Source organism: Ochotona curzoniae, unplaced genomic scaffold (genome assembly GCF_017591425.1).
Source record: "Ochotona curzoniae isolate NIBS_2020 unplaced genomic scaffold, NIBS_Ocur_1.0 contig_66, whole genome shotgun sequence".
NCBI lineage: Eukaryota > Metazoa > Chordata > Mammalia > Lagomorpha > Ochotonidae > Ochotona > Ochotona curzoniae.
In genome coordinates, this window is record NW_024466512.1 from 8,314,451 (window position 1) to 8,333,292 (window position 18,842).

General features: G+C 55.5%; 1 protein-coding gene and 1 long non-coding RNA gene across 3 annotated transcripts in view; one reads left to right on the forward strand and one right to left on the reverse strand.

Annotated features, from left to right (window-relative positions):
* Positions 1 to 8,865: 8,865 nt before the first annotated feature.
* Positions 8,866 to 18,842, reverse strand: part of GRK5 (G protein-coupled receptor kinase 5) — a 176,134-nt gene continuing 166,157 nt past the window's right edge. The window contains exons 12-16 of one of the 2 annotated variants that reach the window (XM_040992021.1): positions 17,026 to 17,234; positions 14,490 to 14,627; positions 12,499 to 12,636; positions 11,874 to 12,005; positions 8,866 to 10,857 (exon numbers count right to left, since the gene is read on the reverse strand). In XM_040992021.1, the coding sequence (XP_040847955.1) occupies positions 10,759 to 10,857; positions 11,874 to 12,005; positions 12,499 to 12,636; positions 14,490 to 14,627; positions 17,026 to 17,234 (716 nt within the window). In that variant the 3' untranslated portion in view covers positions 8,866 to 10,758. Of the gene's footprint in view, positions 10,861 to 11,873; positions 12,006 to 12,498; positions 12,637 to 14,489; positions 14,628 to 17,025; positions 17,235 to 18,842 lie in introns of both variants that reach the window. The other variant, XM_040992020.1, reaches the window with a different exon arrangement.
* LOC121164106 lies at positions 15,004 to 17,658 on the forward strand. Its single transcript, XR_005885018.1, has 3 exons — positions 15,004 to 15,064; positions 15,396 to 15,443; positions 17,436 to 17,658. It is a non-coding gene; the product is annotated as an uncharacterized LOC121164106 (long non-coding RNA).

Genomic DNA, 18,842 nt, shown 5'->3' on the forward strand with positions numbered 1-18,842 from the left:
GAGGACTGGCCATCACCCTGATGACAGTTCTGAAACCACTCCCCTGTGGGCCCCTGAGGTGCCACTGTCAGGTGTTCTAGATCAGATATGCACCGTTGACCAGCAGCTTCTGTGGGCAGTCGCCCCCGGGGCTCTGCCTGCTATCTGGTGGGTGTGACCCAACTTCAAGCCCTGTGTGCACAACCTGACCTCTGACATGACATTGCCCTTTAGCCAATTAGTGTCATTATTGGGCAGGAGGACTGCCGGAAGATGCTCCCTGCTCTCCCCTTCCTTAACCTTTAAGAACCTGAAATTTGTGCTGAATAAATGACATTCCTCACCAGCTTGTCTCCGGTGGTTCTGCGGTTGAAGAACACCGGGGGCTCACCCTTGGTGATCTTGGGGTCTGCCGGCAGGCTTCCCCCCAAATCTCCCATTTCTTGCTCCAGCTCCCAGGTGCAGCCCAGAGAACAGTGGGGCAGAGGGCCAGAACAGGACTGTGCAGCCATGGTTTTCATGTGGAAGGCTTACAGGAACCTGGGAAAGGGAACTTACCCCTCCTCTGGCAGGTGCACTGGTCTGAGACGCCACAGCGTGGATAAGAGGAAAAGCCTTGCAGAAAATGCCCAACTAATCCCACAGCCCCGGCCCAGGACACCCTGCACCTCAAGCTGAATGCAACTGAGAAGGAACAATGGGAGATCTCCTACCTTCCCACTGTGGCCCTAAAGCTTGATATGAATTTCCAAGAGGTCTCCTCCCCTCTCTCCTAGGAAGGGCTGGCGTTCAGCTCCTGAGCCAACTCTGGTCTCTTGTTGACACCTGTCCTCACTGTCTCCTCCCAGCTGCCTCCCCATGATTCTGTAGGCCTCAGGGTGCTACCCCAGATGGCCACGGGGACCCCTTACCCTTGGCTTGTCGCTTGCCTGCAGGCGCCATTTGTGAAATGAAGGTGGGGCCGGGTGAGTTCCAACCACCCCAAAGGTTGCTCCTCCTTGGGTGCTCCCACGTGTCTGACATGCACCTGCGAAGAGGCCTTTGTTGGCTTTTCTCTTGTGAACTCTGTTTGCCATCTCACATACGAGGCCAGCCAGAGAACCCAGAGAGCTGGAGGGAAAACTTGTCCTCCCCAGCAAGCCGGGTAGAGGAGGAAGTTTTAGCAAAGATGCAAGCTCTCGCTCTTGGCCCTCTTGGCAGGGCATCTTGGGGGTAGGTCTGGGAGAGGAGAGGGAACCTTCTGCCCTCCTCCAGTTCCCATGGTGAGCACAGAGGGGCTTCTCTCTGCCTTGGCTTGGCACATCCAGGGCCCGATTGGGCTTTTCCCTGCCACGCTTCTTCCCCATCCTAGAACTGCAGAGCCCAAATGCAGCTGTGCAGCCCGGGCATCCAGATCCGGCCTTCACTGGCTGAGGGAGACAGAATCCCCTCCAAGCTCTGCCACTGGCTTAATTTTGTCTTGTTTGTGTTGGTTTTGGTTTTTCTTTCTTTGTTTGAGAGATAGATCAAGATTTTCCATCCAATGGTTCACTCCTCAAATGGCCTGCAATGGCCGAGTTGGACTGGTCTAAAACCAGGAGCCAGGTGCTTCCTTCGGGTCTCCCACATGTGTGAGGGGGCTCAAGTCCTTGAGCTTCTCCTGCTTTCCCAGGCACATTAGAGGGAGCTGGGTCAGAAGTTGAGCAGCTGGGACTTGAACTCACACTCATGTGAGGTGCCAGCACTGCAGCTGACAGCTTTACCAGCAATGTCACAATACCAGCTCTATATGCCACTGGTTTTGTTTGCTGGGGAAAAGGTACCAGCTGCTGCACCTTTGGTGTGGTGCTATGTGTTCATGTTGCGCTTCTCCTGTGGACGCTCCCAGCCACATGGTGCGACTGAATAGCTTTCTAGCTTTGCTGTGGTGCAGAAGCCACACACCTGCTTGGAAACTGCACTCGGCATTTGACATTTGCAGCTTATCCCAGGAGGAAGAGCTGTGTGGTCTGATCCTTTCCCATGGTCCTGAATGGCAGCAGCGGGGGCAGCCCTGCAGCTCTTTGCCGCTGGGCCTGGCAGCCACGCTCTGGGCTGTGCTGTGGGCTGGAACGCGGAAGGTGAGGTGGTTCGGGACACTTTCCATGTGTGTTGGAGCCCTGGTAGTGGTTGTGCCACTTGCAGGGCACCGGGGCGGCCATCAGGGGGCACTCGGCACACATCAAGCCCCCACTTCACCGGAGACCCCAGGAATCTGCATTTGCAGCAACCCCAGAGGAAGTAGGACCAGAAAGAGGCCAGTCGCAGGTGGATCAGGCTCGGGTAGGGGTGTGAACAGAGGAGTGGCTCTGCCCTGCACCCCACACATGTGGCAGCCTCTGGCCAGGTGCTGGTGCTTGTTCTGATGAGTCCAAGCAAGTGACAGGTGTTCTTACAAGTGACCAGGAACTTGGACAATGAGCCCAGGATCAAGTCCCCTCTGACACACAGCACTCAGTTCCTGCTTGAGGTCCGGGCTTGGGGCTGGGCCCCACCTACTATAGCCTGAAGCCTTGGGTTCCTGCATCCTGGGAAACCCAGAAGCTCCTGGCTTTGGATTGGCCCAGCTCTGGCTATTATGGCCACTTGGGGAGTGAACTAGCAGATGAAAGATCTTTCTCTGTATTTCCTTGTCTCTGTATGTCTGCCTTTCCAATAAAAATAAAAATAAATAATGAATCTTTAAAAATTTTTAAAAATCACAGCTTATGGTAGAGCATTGTAAACACAGGCCAGAGCGGGGTTCATTGTGTGATGATCCGGTCTCCAAGGACCAACACCTCCAACCCGTCTTCTCTTTATAATTCATCCTCCTTGCTCCCTGATCCAGCTAAAGCAACAGTGAGGCATGACATCACTGCACTCATAAGGAGCTGTGACATCGTTTTTTTCTTTTTAAAGATCCATTTATTTTTATTGGAAAGGGCAATTTCCAGAGAGAAGGATAGAGAAAGATCTATCATCTGCTTGTTCACCATTCAAATGATCACAGCAGCTGAGCTGAGCTGAGTTGAGTTGAGATGAAGTCAGGATCCAGGAGCTTTTTCGAGGTTTCAGATACCAGGTCCCAAAGACTTGGGCCAGTCTCTGCTGCTTTCCCAGGCTATAAGGGGGGAGCTGGGTCAGAAGGGAAGTAGCCAGGATGCGAACTAGTGCCCATATGGCATGCTGGTGCCATGGTGCCAGCCCCCAAGTGTACCCTTCTATAAGATCATCTTAAAAATTATACCATTACCATTCATTGTATTGTATGGCCATTCAAGTTCAAGGTACAATACAGGTATTCTGTTGATCCAGAGTCATTTGGTGAGCAAGTTTTCCTTCGCCACCTGAATTGTAGTCACAGCTTTGTCAAAGTCTGTTGGCCATCTAAGTCAGGATTTATTTTTGGATAATTGTGTCTGTTGAACAACACAATGCCACCACTACACTGTCTCAAACAGTGTCATTTTGTATGAGTCTTAAAATCAACAATGTAACTTTCCCCCATGGTATTCTCCAGGATCGTTTTGGTTATTCTAGGTATGTTACATTTTCATATTTATTTTAGTATCAGAATACCAATTTTTACAAAAATCCTGTTGAGATTTATAGTAGGATTGCATTTACATCTGATAGGGTGGACAGCTAAATCTGGGGACATCTGATACTTTTATATTCTTGAACCTCACAATTCATTAGCATAGCATAATTTCATCTTTTTAAATTGTTCTCAATTGTGCTGTCTCAGTGCAGTGTTGTAATTCTGCCTTGGAACATTCTCCAAATGGCCACAGTCCTGGCCTGGTCGGAAGCCGGGAGCTAGGAGCTTCCTCCGGGTTTTCCATGTGTGTGCAGGGACCCAAGCACTTGGGCCATCCTCTGTTGCTTCTCCCAAGCTATTAGTAGAAACCTGAGTCATAAGTAGAGCAGCCGGGACTTGAACTGGTGCCTATACTGGGTGCTGGATGGCAGGTGGGGTATAACCTCCTGTGCCAGGGCGACAGCCCTAGTTTGAGGTTTTTAAGGATTGTTTTTTTTTTTTCTTTTAAAGATTTATTTTTATTATTTTTTTTTTATTGGAAAGGCGGATATACACAGAGGAGAGATAGAGAGGAATATCTTCCGTCCGATGATTCACTCCCCAAGTGAGCGCAACGAGCTGATACTATGCCGATCCGAAGCCAGGAGCCTCTTCCGGGTCTCCCACGCGGGTGCAGGTTCCCAAAGCCTTGGGCCGTCCTTGACTGCTTTCCCAGGCCACAGGCAGGGAGCTGGATGGGAAGCGGGGCTGCCGGGATTAGAACCGGCGCCCATATGGGATCCCGGGCGTGCAAGGCGAGGACCTTTAACCACTTGTGCCACCGCACCGGGCCCTAAGGATTGTTTTTTAACGTTATAGTTTGTTTCATAATCGTCTCATGCAATTACAGGAAACCATGTTGAAGCCTACCTTTGCCTCTTGCTGATGGAAGTCAGCGAGGGTTGAAGCAATTGCCCCCATCCTTCAGTGCTCTGGGAGAACTTTGATACCACAAGGCCCGGGGACACGCAGCTGGTCTACCTGTGACACGGCCCAGGTTCCCAGTGACCAGGTGATGACGAGCTGAGCAGTGCGTCTCTCTGACCCCTGGGATCGATGGTTGTCAGCCACATGTTGGCTCCGTCCCTCCCCTTCCCTCCAGGCCCTGGACTTGAGTTACCCGCAGCCAGGATCAGCCGAAAGCCCACCATGGCATACGCTGGCCTCTCTCGCTCCGCTTCCCTGCTCCTGTCTTCCTGGCTTACTCCTCTGTTCCAAAGAAAACCCTCTGGGGGCTGGTGTGTGGTTCAGTGAGTTAAGCTGTGATGCCAGCATCCAGCCTGGGCACTGGCTCATGTCCTAGCTGTTCTGCTTCCCACCCAGATCCTTGCTGATGTGTCTGGGAAAGCAGTGGTTGACAGCCCAAGACTATGGGCTCCTGCTACTCATGTGGGTGACCTGGAAGCAGCTCCAGGCTCCTGGTTTCTCCAGGGAGTGAACCAACAGATAGAAGAATTCTCGTTCTCTATAACTCTTCTTCTTCTTTTTTGAGATACATTTATTTTTATTTGATAGTTTACAATGAGAGGAAGATCTTCCATCCACTGGTTCATTCCCCAAATGGCTGCACAGCCGATCCAAATCCAGGAGTCTCCTTTGGGCCTTCCACACAGCTATGGGGTTTCAAAGCTTTAGATTATCCTCCTCTGCTTTCCCAGGTCACAAGCAGGGAGCTGGATGGGAAGTGAGGCAGCCAGGACGTGAGCCAATTCCCACATGGGATGCCACGCACTTGCAGGCAGAGGGTTAGCCTGTTGAGCCACTGCATTGCCCCATAACTCTGCCTTTCAAATAGATTTTTTTTTTAAGATTTATTTATTTTTATTGGAAAGGCTGATATACAGAGAGGAGAGACAGAGAGGAAAGAATTTCTGTCCCATGATTCACTCCCCAAATGGCCGCAACAGCCAGAGCTGAGCCAATCTGAAACTAGGAACCAGGATCCTCTTCTAGGTCTCCCATGTGGATGCAGGGTCCCTAAGCTTTCCCGGGCCACAGGCAGGGAGCTGGATGGGAGGCGGGCCATCAGGACATGAACTGGCACCCATATGGGATCCTGGCACATGCAAGGCGAGGACTTAAGCTACTAGGCTATGTGCCGGGTCCTCAAATAAGTTTTTTTTTTTTTAAGATTTATTTTATTTTTATTGGTAAGTCAGATATACAGAGAGGAGGAGAGACAAACAGGAAGATCTTCTGTCCAATGATTCATTCCCCAAATGAGCCACAACGGCCAGTGCTATGCTGATCTAGAGCCAGGATCCAGGAACTTCTTTCAGGTCTCCCACTGGGTGCAGGGTCCCAAGGTTTTGGGCCGTGCTCGACTGTTTTCCCAGGCCATAAGCAGGGAGCTGGATGGAAAGTGGAGCTGCTGGTATTAGAACCGGCACCCATATGGGATCCCGGTGCGTTCAAGGTGAGGACTTTAGCCGCTAGGCCATGCTGCCAGGCCCCCTAATAAGTTTTTAAAAACAGTTTATATAGCCCGGTTTCCCCCTGCAGCACTGGCATCCATGTGGGCTCTGGTTTAAGTTCCGGCTGCTCCACTTTTGATCCAGCTCTCTGCTTGTGGCCTGGGAAAGCAGTGGAAGACTGCCTACAGCCTTGGGGCGTGGAACCCATTGGAAGAAGCCTGAGAAGCAAGCACTGTAGTCCCCATCTTTAGTTGGGGCCACATAAGCAGGGCAGAAACCAAATTCCAGCTGGTAATGCCCAGCTGACTCTGCCCTTGCCCAGCTGCCTGGCCAAGCTGGCTGTGACGGAGTGTGAGGTCAGGGCAGGGCCTGCCTAAGGCTCAGAAGGGCCCCAGAAGCTGCCTGGGCGGCTGCCGTGGACACCTTGGGGTGGGGCATCATGCACATTCAGATTACAGACCTGTCCAAGGTTAAGGTCACACAGCCAACAGGGGCTGCCCCAGTCCAGAGCCCTGCTTGTTTTCAGGACTGAGACTGGAAAGGGGTGGTGGGGCTGAGGCCTGGATTTGAGGCAGGGGGCCCGCCCTCCCTGCTGACCACCCAGTCTCCAGCATGTATCCAACCCTGGCTGGATGGCTCCCGGCACTGGTTTGGCCCTCGTCACTCCCATTTGTTGCCAGGTGGCTAGAGGACTTCTACAATCACCTGCTGGGTTTTGGGTCAAAAGACGATAACTTGGTAAGTGTTCAGATGGTCTCCATGGGCACTGCCTGGCAGGACAGGGTCTCCTGTGGGCAGTGCAGGCAGTGGGCAGTGTGGTGGCCGGATTCAGGTTGGGGAGGAGTAGGCACAGCTCCAGGCACGTTGTGCATGGCTGCCACATGCAGGATGAATACTCAGAGGCTGTTGGCGGAAGGAAGCAAGGAAAGGCAACAAACAGGATTTTCATTAAGGAATTTATTGGTCTTAAAAAAAAAAGCAACAGTGGTTCAATCTTGATACAGCAGCACTGTGACACGTTAGATGGGACATACAGGGACATGGAGGAGCCGGGGACAAAAGCCGCCATCTTCAGGAGCAAGCCCCGAAGTGGAACGATGTCCACTCATCGTGTTAAAATCTCCCTGAAAAAAAAATAGACCTTTGGCTATCAGAAGATTATTATTATTATTACTTTAACAACACCAACAGCCACTGAACCCTTCTAGTTGAGGACACTGGCTTTTGATCTAAGTATAAAGAAATGACGTCATGACAGACTCTGGAAGACAAGAGATCCTTCTTTAGGGGAGAGGCTTGTCTCCAAGGACTGCAAATATTTCAAGGGTTTTTTAAGTCACTGTCCACGGCATGAGCCGTGACTTGCAGATCTATCTGCCCCTGCGTGGGGTCTGTGATGCACCCCTCTGGGCTGCAAGGCTGGCTATAGGAGTGCAAGAGGTGACTGGGGGACTCGGCTGGGCAGTGACCAGGGAGATGCGAGCTCTCAGTCGCTCAGATTCAGTTCTGTCACCTGCAAACACACAAAGGTTCCACACCCATGATCGTTCCACAGCAACAGCTAAGCAGCTAGGTTTTGTGTTGGGTCACCAGACAGGAACCAGCCGAGAGAAGCGATGTGCCCAGGCAGCCTGCTCTCGGGAGACCGTCCAGGCATCCACGGAACCCTGCCCACTTAGGCCAAGCTAGGACACCAGGTCCAGGGAGGCAGGCGTGCTCCTGTATTTGGAGGCCCATGGCTTAGGAAGCATACCCTCACTCAGCCCCCCTCGGGGGCTGCCCTGAGCCCCAGGGGTGTCCTGGTGTGTATTCCTGGAAAGCACAGCCTGTGGGCTACCCTCAGCTGGGCTACAGTGCCGAATCTGGTGACATCCTCAGGAGAGCTTGCTTACTGTGCAGAGAGCAGCCCTCCTGCCCAGGAGGTTTAAGGCATGATATTCCTGGCCAAAGAAGATTGCAACAAGAGTTGATGTGGGGGTATGGATGTATCTTCCATGAACAGGGTGAGGGTCGGATCTTGTTTATATTCTGAGAGCCCCAGTGGGCTCCATAAACCCTGCAGGCCATGGTAACTGTGGTGGGACCAGCTCTGACCACGCAAACAGCATCCTGTCCCTGGAACTGCGGATGCAGGAGTGCTTCCGGAAGAAGCATCTCTACTCCATCTCATCTTGACCATCTGGTGTACATGTTGCTCAGGCAAGCACGGGCGTTCCCTCTGCAAGGGGCTCAGGCGCCTTTGGGGAGTTAGGGAGGCTTGCTGTCTGGGTACACCTTGTCCCAGAGAGGTGGGTGGCAGAAGAGACAGTTTCCAGCTTTAAAAGCCTTTTATAGGTGCTGGCGCTGCAGTTGTGTGGGCTAATCCTCAACCTTCAAGCACCAGTTCCAGTCCTGGCTGCTCCACTTCTGATCTAGCTCTCTGCTGATGGCCTAGAAATGCAGCAGAGGATGGTTCAAGTGCTTGGGACCCTGCACCTGTGTGGGGGACCCAGAGGAAACTCCTGGCTCCTGGCTTCGGATCAGTTCAGCCCTGGATGCTCTAGCCACTTGGGTGACCACTAGTGACCTAGTGGATGAAGATCTTTCTCTTTCTGTCTTGGTTTCTCTCTCTGTAAATCTGCCTTTAAAAAAATAAAACCACAACAAAACAAAATAACAAAAAAGCTTTTCTAGGTTGGAGGAGGTGTGAGGCGGGGGAAGGAACGGGCCCCGGGGCTTCAGTGGGGGGTTGTTTTAGACTTCTCCTGCCCCAAAGCCAGGACAGGTTAGAAGGAAGAGGTTTGCAAAGGCCACATGGCTTTGTCCCTTGTCCCACTGGCATGTCGGGGACAGGTGCTGACCGTGAAGGACGCTGGGAGTCACACAGCGCCTGTGCTGTAGATCTCACAGGTGCAGGGCGCAGCAGCTGGGCTGTTTTGGCCCTTGCTGTGCTGGGACTCTTGGTGGCCAGTGGTCAGTGCCTGGCCTGGGGGCACAGAGCCCCAGCCCACTGGAGAGGGTGGAGTCACTGTGGACTGGACAGAGGGGCAGGGTTTTGAGTGGGAGGCGGGTTTGTGAGTGTGTACGGGGGAGGGTGTCATTGGACGGTCTTTCAATATTGTTTCAAGACACACACCCCTCCCCCCACCACTTCCTTGGTAAGACTTGAGCATGGCAGTTGGCATTTGCTTGGTTTGCAGCCCGAGAGAGGCGGGGGTGGGGCCCCGTGACCTGAAGGCCCTGAGGATGTTGGCTGGCCCTGAAGGACATCACGCTGCAGGTGCAGGGGTGTGGCCTGTGGTAGCCGGCTTCACAACCCTCCCCTGGAAGCTTGAGCTGCTGGGTCCTGAGACTATGCTTGGGGATGGTGGCAGCAAAGCCTGGCCAAAGGCAGGATTTCTCATGCCTCAGGGATATTGGAAAGATACAGATTACTGGGCCTCACCCCCAGAGGCTCCCAATCTGAAGGATGGGGCAAGCCTGGGAATCTTCATTTCAACAGCACAGGCCCCACATGACGAGAAATCTGGCAGCTGATGGGTAGCTGAGCTTGGTCCTGGGGCAGAGTTGGACACCAGGGGCTTGGCCTGGCAGGGATGTTCTTTGTCACCTCTTGGAAGCATCAGGGGTGAACCCCTGGTTGGGCAGGCCACCAAGTCCTGTGGGGTGTGGGGGGCACTCGGGCCGGAGCGTCTGTCTCCTGGGCAGTGACAGTAATAATGTGTGTGGCTGGCGGTAGGGTCTGCCCCAGGTACCCCCTTTACCTCAGCTGGGGTACACAAGTGGCCAGTCAGGGCAGAGCCTGTGAAGGACTCAGGCCACCAGGACACTGGCTGGGGCCCTCCTCTGTGGGCGGGCATGCTCAGCACTACACATGGCCTTGCATTTCCTGGGAGCGAGACACCCGGAGTCCCACAAGCAATCTTCATCGTCTCTGTGCCTCCCTTAGGAAATGCAACAGAAAGCCCTGAATGCAAGGCGGCCTGGCTCCAGTGGCAGGGACCTGTGCAGAAGAGGCAGAGGGCTGAAGGCAGTGCCTTGGGGCACCAGCCGGCTTCCCCACTGAGGACAGGCAGAGGCCAAGCAAGGGGCTGACCGTGTGCCCCTCCAGAAGGGCTCGGCCCCCAAGGATGGTCTTCTGATGGTGGCCTGAGAGAGGGGAGAGGGCAGAGGGTCCCAGGTGTGTCAGTGATGGACAGAGCCATGACGAAGCAGAGGGGCTGCGAAGGTGGATACAGGCAGAGGAGTACATGGATGGCCGTCTACATTTAATAAAAACGCTGACTCACTTGAGGCTCCAGACATCTGGAGCCGATTTGGCTGTTGGTGTTGGTGTTGTCTGGGTAAATCCCCTGCCCCCACCCCTAACGTCTTTAAAACACATGGCTTTACGTGGCTGCACGGAAAATATACACCCTCGGAGTCCGACTCTCATTTAAATACAAATATACAAAATGTAAACTGAGACAGTAGAGAAATTTACAAAACTTGTCTTGAAAAATAATAGAGACAAAATTCAGTCCTAGTCGGGATGCCGTGAAAACGTGTGCAAGTCATTGGGTCCAGCTGGGTTCTGCCGCTCAGTCCAGCGGGGTGAGCCCATCGCCCTGACCAGGCGCTGCGGGGGCTGCCGCGGAGAACAGACCTGAGTGCGGGACTCCTGGAGGGACCTCGTGGTCCGGTGCCCAGGGCGTGGGCGGTGTCCTTCTGGTACTGAGGGTGGGCGCAGCCCCACAGGGACACAAGTTCTTCTGCTTCCCAGGGGGCTCAGGCTGGCGCTGGTGGGCACCATGGCCCGGGCGAAAACTAGCTGCTTCCCGTGGAGTTGGAGCTGACGTGATTTGAACTGATGTGGTGGTTGAAACTGGCCTTGGAATTGGGTGGACTCTTGGAATTGTTCTGATGCTGCTGGGGTGGAGGGAGGAGGGAGCAGAGAGGAAGGGAGGGAGAGAGAGAGAGACACTAGAGTTAGGGCCTTGTGGTTGCACCTCAGCCGACACGGCTGGGGTTCTGGGTGGGGCTCCTGCCCTGCCCAGGTCCTCCTCCAGCTTTTGGGCAGAGTGGATGAGACGCTGAGTGAGTGCGCTGTGTTTGCTGGGAGTGCAACAGGAGGAGCCTCTTAAAAGCCCCCCTGGTCTCAGGCTGGTCCCCAGCCCAGCTCTGCCAGCACAGGCTACCTGCCACAGCCTGGGGCCAGAGTTGCACCTGCCTGTCTCCTTCATGCTCCTGTGAGGGCCCAGGTGAGAACCAGGGTTGGGCGGGTGCTGTGGCCTCAGGAAGGGACAGGCTAAGGAGTGCTGCTGTGGCTGTCTCCATGGCTGCTAGGTGGGGTGCAGGTCATCGAGTTTTCCCACACCCCAGGTCTGCAGGGCCCCGCTGGGTGGCACCTCTACCATACTTCGGGGCAGAGTGGGTCTTTGCCAGGGCAGCTTCCACTGCCGTGAGGACCTGCAGGCTCACCACCACCCTCCTGGTTCCTCCAGGTGCAACCTGTATCCATGTCTTTACAAGGTCCTATGAGGCCGTGGTTCTCAATCAGGGGTGCTTTTGCCACCCAAGGGACACCTGGTGTTGTGTGATGGCGTTCGTGGCTGACACAGCCAGGGAGCAGAGGTGCTTCCATGGTACAGGGATCCTGCAGCACATGAGACAGCTCCCACTCCCACCCTGAACACAAGGTCAAAGTGCAAAGGCCTGAATGTTGAGGAGAGCTTGGGCTGCCCTGCCCATCTGGCTCTTAGGGTCCCATCAGCCACGGGGGCATCAGGAGCTGTGCACAGCTTGGCTGTCCCTTCTGCTGCCACCAGCCCCCTTCCCTCGAGCCCTCTGCAGCTCTGGACTCTCGGGCAGGGCTTCCTGTTCCAGGAGAGTAGTCAGAGGTCCAGGGCTGAGGCCAGGCCCGGCCCAGATGGGTCCCTCACCTGACGCCTGAAGATCCTGTGTAGCAGCCCCTTCTTGGGTGGCTCAGGCGGGTGGCTCCGGTTCAGGTCTGGCGAGGGGGTACCATGTGGTCCAAACACGTTCAGCTCCTTGAAGCACTCTGTCTCGATCATCTGTGGGGCCCAGCACAGACATGGGTCCCTCGTCTGCCTGCTGTTGGAAGGAGGCCTGGTGGCGAGGCCTTCTCCTGGATCTTCCTGTTCCCTGTAGCAGGGCCAGGACAAGATTCTCCCGCCCCCTGTGATACCCGTGGACGGGCCCAGGTCGTAACTGCCCATGTGCACCATGCATACTACCTCCGAGGAGATGGAGACCATGTTGGGGATGCGTTCAGCTTCCTGCCACCAAACCGTCACCTGGCCCTCACTTACCCCCCTCCTGCCCTCCCGCCTCATCCCCAGCAGCACTGACCTCCGCCCAAGCCACCAACACGCCCTGGCGCTGCCTTCCTTTTCCAGAGCCTTCTCTACAGGGCCCTCGATCTGGCCCCCTGCCATCCCTCTCCAGCAGCCAGTTCTTCTCCTCCTCCTCTTCCTCCCAGTGGTGTAGGGGTGGTGGCCACCCCTGCAACCCAGAGCGAGGCTAGCAGCCACCCACCCCACGTACCTCGTTTTGCCAGGGGATGGATACGGAGCCGGTGGAGAACTTGGAGTAGAAGTCATCGTCCGTGTGGTCCAGGTTGACGCCTTTCACAGTAGAGAACTGCTCGATGTCCAGCACGTCCTTGCAGTACACGGCCCGGGGCTGCAGGGGACAGGGCTGGGTCATGGGCGGCCTGTGGGCAGCTCTGCCTTCCCCGAGCCAGGCCGTGGGCTTTGATGGGGACAGAGGAGACACCTTCCTGAGATACCTCCAAATGGAGACCCCTTGCTGGGGTGAAACCAGAGCCTGGGGTGTCCAGGCAGGCTTCCTTCCAGGGTGGCCCAGACAGACAGGCCCCGGCTCCTCTGGGCATCCCCTGCCCCCAGCAGAGGCTCCCCTAGAGGAGGTGACCATGTCTCCTGGCATCTCAGTCCCTGGCCTTGGATGCACTTCTCTCAGCCAGGACGAAGGGTGGGGGCCCAGGCCAGGGCAGCAAGGACCTTGCTGCTTGTGGGGCATACACAGGTGAACAGAGCCTGAGTCACACCTGTGACAGGGATGCAGCCAGCACACGCATCCCCCACCTCTCCCAGGGCACTGCCTTCGCTCTTCCTTTTGGAATCTGCTTACTGTGGTTTTGCAAAGCATGAATTGATGCTTGCACTGACTTACGACCATGGCTGCAGACCCGACAAGGCATAACCATGGAGAGGGAAAGCACGGCTCTGGGTCTGGTGCCCAGCTCACAGGGGCTTCCCTCTCCAGGGCTGGCTGCATGCCCTCCCCCACTCTGCCAGCACAGAAGGGGTCCAGCTGCCCACCAACTGCTTGCTCACTGCCCTCATGCACCACTCTGAACTGTGCCCTGGGTCTGGTCCTCGACATACCCAGGTGAATGGCCACGTCTGCTCACCCAGGATGCAGAACTTTGGGGCCAAATCAGGGACAGGTCACACCAGGAAACCTGTCCCACACCCCTCGGGCCTGGCATTCCCACACCCCACCTTCATGTTCCCTGGTCAGCTCCACCCCCACCCCCACCTTCTCCAAGGAGAATAAAAATCTTTCATTTCAGGGGTGTTTGCCTACTCCCTCATCCCACAAGTCCCGTGAAGGAAACAAGCAAGTTTGCTGTTCTCTGTGGGGTCCTCTGGGGACTGGAACGAGTCTGAGTGAAGGAATGGTTCCTGTGCCATGAATGACTCACCCCGTCCTGTCACCATGGCAACAGGCAGCCCAGGGGGTCTGAGGACAGCCACTGGGTTCAAAACCTCCGTTACAGCCCAGTCTTGGCACTCGGCTCCTGTCCCAGCCACTACTGACCCAGTGACACGGCAGCCGAGTTCAACATCCGAAACAAAATGGCAAACTCCTGGTATATGGCATCTCCTATACACAGCAGCCCCCGAGCCTGGCTTTATGCTAGACTATCCTCGGAGATTTTCAAAATCCTCAGCCCATGATCTCAGGGCCCGGGCCCCTCAGCGACTTTCACTGTCTGTCTCAGGGTCCCCTCCTCCCCCTGGTCACCCTGGGCTGGCTGCCCGTGAGCCTGGGCCCCACCCCATGTGGGGACTCCCATGAACAAAACCACCTGCACCAGGTTCCTGCCTTGGGGACTGACTGCCTGGCCCAGCCCCTGGTATAAACAGCAGGTGCTCAGGGCACCTATCTTGAACTGACTGTGAGTCTTCACAGCTACTACACTGTCTCAGATTGGTTCTGGGGTCATGTGCAAACCTTCCTGGCAGGTTGGTGCTGTGAGTCATGGGCCTAATGGGACAGGTCAGGGCCCTGGCTAGCTCCCAAGTGTCTGCACACCCAGTGTGGGGTTGCCTGGTCCACGTGGCACCTGGATGTCTGGCATCCAGTTCACTGGCAGAGTTGGAATGGAGTGATCTGGACGGATGGGGCAGGGACACTCCGAGTCCACAAAAACTTGGAGCTGCTAGCCTCTGGGGCAGCATGGCAGAGGGCAGGTGCCTCAGAGCTGTGTGGGGTTAGAGGCTACTCACATCTGGAACAAAGGGAGGGTCCAGCATGCCGGCTTCCAAGCGCTTGAAGTTCATGTTCCTGAAGAATGGGTGCCTCTTGACCTCGGCGGCGCCCCCCTCCTGGCAGCCCAGCCTCTGCTTGGCATCCTTAGTCAGCAGCTGTGACAAGAGAGCCACGTGAGGCCACACCCTTGGGCCTGGAGGCCTGTGGAGTCTGGGGCCAGCTGTGGTCATCGTCCTCCCTGCGAGGGTCCTGGAGTTCTCCCCAGTGCCCCCTGCCAGCCTCGGCTCTGTGTGCACCCATCTCGCTCCCTGAAGATGCCCCACTCCATCAAGGAAGGCAGGGTCTCACCCCTGTCTCCAGCTCAGTGAATACCCCCAGGTCCCCTGATTCTGGGCCTGCCACTGTTATGGGGAAGCAACAGGGGTGGGGCCTGCTGGTGGTCTCTGCATCGCCCTTGGCTGGCTGAGAGAAGGGGCGGCCTGGGGGACTTCCTGAGGGTAGGGGCACTCAGGCTGCTCCTTGTCAAACAGGCCCTGGAAGATGGGGAATCAAGCAGGAATCGCACCAGCAGAATCAGAGTGGAGACCTATAGGTAAGCTTGGAGAACCCCCAGATGTCTGAGCTCTAGAAGGTCGGGCAGGGGAGCTGGGCATGGAGCCAGGCAGGGGCTGGGCAGGGGAACTGGGCAGGGAGCTGGGCAGGGGAACTGGGCAGGGAGCTGGGCAGGGAGAGACAACTGGGTCGTGAAGGCCAGGTCAGTGGGGAAGACCTCTGTCTGGAGGCAGAGGAGGTCACAGGTGGTTGGGGGGTGAAGCAGGCATGGAGGGGCCCCACCTGGCTGTAGTCACCAGGACCAAGGGGCTGCTGTCCCTCCCCTGGACCCCCAGGGCCCTGGCTTCATGCTCCTCTCTTCTCTCTTGCAGCACTGAGTGCAGCTCTGGTATGCAATGGGTGCTTGGACTAAAGTCAAGGTGAGGGAGTTCAGCCCTGTCTGTCACCTGCACTCTGCTTGTGTCTGCCTTCCTAGGAGGCACATATCCTGCCGGTTGGCCACTGTGGGTGGGGCAGGCATTGAGCTGGATGGGGAACTGTAGACGGTGGGTAGGCAGTAGCCTCTTGCAGCTCACAGTTTGTGGCAAGAGATACCCCTTTCCAAAGAAATGCAAGTGGACAGCACCAGGTCCTGCTCCTGAGAGCTAAGCCACGAGTTGTCACTCAGTGTCACTCACCACGGCTTTCTCCCTGGTGGCCACCAGGGGGCAGCCGACACAGCAGCACCTGGTTCCACCCAGCCAAGATGATTGAGAGGCTGGGGGATGAGGAGTTCCCTCTCTGACTCCCCCTCACAGCACATCCCACCTCCCTGTTCAGATCTCTGAATTCCTGAGCTTGATGAAGGACATTTGGATTTGATGAAGGTTCATTAGGATTCCCTAATCCACGTCCAGGTTGGGCACAATGGGCAAACACCTCGTCCCAGCTTAACCAGGCACTATGGCACAGCGCATCCTGCCCCCCATTTCACCTTTGCTATGACTACTGGGCGTCCTTCAGGCCCCAGCTGGCTATATGGCTGGGCATTGCGGTTTCAGAGTGTTCTGTCCCTTCTTGCTTCAGTGACATGTAAGTGACAGGACTGTGGTTTGTGGCAGACCCAGCCCCAAACCCTTGTCCTCAGTGCCCTGTGACCTGAGGATAAAAGCCAGCATGGGAAAGCCACAGAGAGGGCAGACAGCTGTGCTCAGCTACCTGGTTCCTGGGCTGCTGACGGCGAGCCCCAGCATGCTGAATGCTGACTCTCCCCTAAGCTCCAGCCTGCATTGTCCATGCACAAGTGAGCCTGCTACAAGGCCCCCCGAGGGTCCAAGCAGGCGTAGAGGAACATCTCCCCAGAGCTCCGTCTGTGCACCTGTCACTCCAGGCCCTTCCCATTCCCTGTGTGGTTGGCATTAGAGGGCAGCTGCCTGTACTGCTGGGCCCAGTGCAGGGGAAGGGAGACCCAAGGAGGCATGAGTGGAACGTGGGAGCCTGAGGTCAGTAAGACAGGAAGTGCCCATCTGCCTGCACAGCCCAAAGTAGGGTCTGAGCTGGCCCCGTGGTAGGATACCTCCAAGATCCAATGCTTGCGACACTTCCGCCACTCCTTCTCCCTGGTCCTGGCCCAGCTCCCACTTCTGGCCCTGGCCACCCCTCCTGTCCAGACATGATCCCCCCTATGCCCTACCATGTGTGGACGCTGTCATACTGAACCCAAGCAGTCATGTTTCGTGCCCTGCTTGGTGGGTAACTCAGTTACAAGGTGCTCCAACCACACAGTGCAGCCCTGGCCCCTTCCCTTGGCTCCTGGACCCCCCGGCCTCCCAACCCAGGCTCTTTCCGGCTCCTTCCTTGGCTGCCCCACACACAGAAGGGAGCATCGGCCTCTGGCTCAGCTCACTGGGCTGCCCCTCCCATGCTCTAGCTGCCTGACTCCCCGCCTGTTGGCCTGGGCGCTGTCCTGAGGTCAGGCTGGGAGCAGGGAGACACAGCAGCATCCGGTGGAAAGGAACGCACCATCTTGCAGATGGACTTGGCCTCCTCTGAGAACTTGGGGGAGTAGACCTCCTCGGTGTCCAGGACCCGGCGGTCCACTTCCTCCCGCTTCACCTTCTCCTTGCGGCCACGGAAGGGTGACTGGCCCTCAATCATCTCGTAGATGAGGCATCCCAGGCCCCAGTAGTCGGGACTCAGGCCGTACCTCTGGTTGTTCAGGACCTCAGGAGCTGGGGGCCGGAGAGGGGAGGAGAGCATTAGAAGCAGCTGGGCACGGGTAGAACCAGGGCACTGGTGCTCCTCACCCTGGCGGGCCCTTGGCCATCCTGCACCTATAGTGTCGCTCACAGAAGACCTGTGGTTTCTCGGCTGGGTCACTCCTCCCCGCTAACTCCTCTCCAGCATTTTTCTGTTAATACCACTTTCTCCAGGAAGCCTGCTGTGATGGCTCTCTTCTGCGCTTCCTAGAAAGACTGACTGTGACTTCAGAACTCAGCCCACAGTGGATGGAAATGCCATGTTCCTATGTGATCTCCCTCATGGTACCATAGGCTGACTTGCTCCCTGTCAAGTCCCAGCTGACACACACAACACCTGGCACACTTCAGTTATCGCACACTTCCATCCCTGTGATTAAAGGTATGCTGAACCAAATTAATGATTGCCTTAATCAATGATCATTTAAATGTACCAGTCTCTCACCTTAACTTCCTTACTACTTTGATGAAATAAATTATAGATTCACCACAGAAGTATATAAAGGACAGCTTTGGGTCACTGAGCAGGCCAGAGGCAAATGCATCTATACATGCCCTGGTAGGCACACAACAGAGGCTGTACAAGATTGAGACACTGTGCCAAAGCAGACATGTGTAAATGCATCAGCAGAAGTTCAGGTGGCTGTGAGGACAGATTCATCCTTGTTCATGTCTGTTCATCCATCCATCTATCCATCCATCTATCCATCCATCCATCCATCCATCCATCCACCTATCCATCCATCCATCCATCCACCTATCCATCCATCCATCCATCCATCCATCCATCTATCCATCCATCCATCCATCCACCTATCTATCCATCCATCCATCCATCCACCTATCTATCCATCCATCCATCCATCTATCCATCCATCCATCTATCCATCCATCCATCCATCCATCCATCCATCCATCTATCCATCTATCCATCCATCCATCCATCCATCCATCTATCCATCCATCCATCCATCCATCTATCCATCCATCCATCCATCCATCCATCCATCCATCCATCCATCCATCCATCCATCCATCCATCCATCCATCCATCCATCCATCCATCCATCCATCCATCCATCTATCCATCCATCCACCTATCCATCCATCCATCCATCCATCTATCCATCCATCCATCTATCTATCCATCCATCCACCTATCCATCTATCCACCTATCCATTCATCCATCCATCCATCATTACATTTACATGGTCATGCACTCTTTTGCTTTTCCAGTGGTCAGATGCCACCCCAACTGAATGGGAGCCTGCAGCACCAGAGACAGTACAAGGCCAGTGCACCTGCTACTGGCACCAACCCAGCCAGAGGGTAGCAATGTGTCTGGTTGCCAGCTTATTGGGACCCCCTGCTTCTGTGGGGGAGGAGGGGTTTTAGGCACTGGCTTTAGTTTGGAGCCCCAATCTCACAGGCACCAGTTTGTTGGTCTCAGAGCAGGTAGAAGAGAGGCAGGGCAGAGAGCCAGGGCTGGCCTCTGCTGGCAGTCATGCTGGGTGAAGCAGTAGGCTGTGTGTAGGCTCATTCTGGAGCCCTTCCCAGGCACCTCCCTTCTCTGGAGGGGA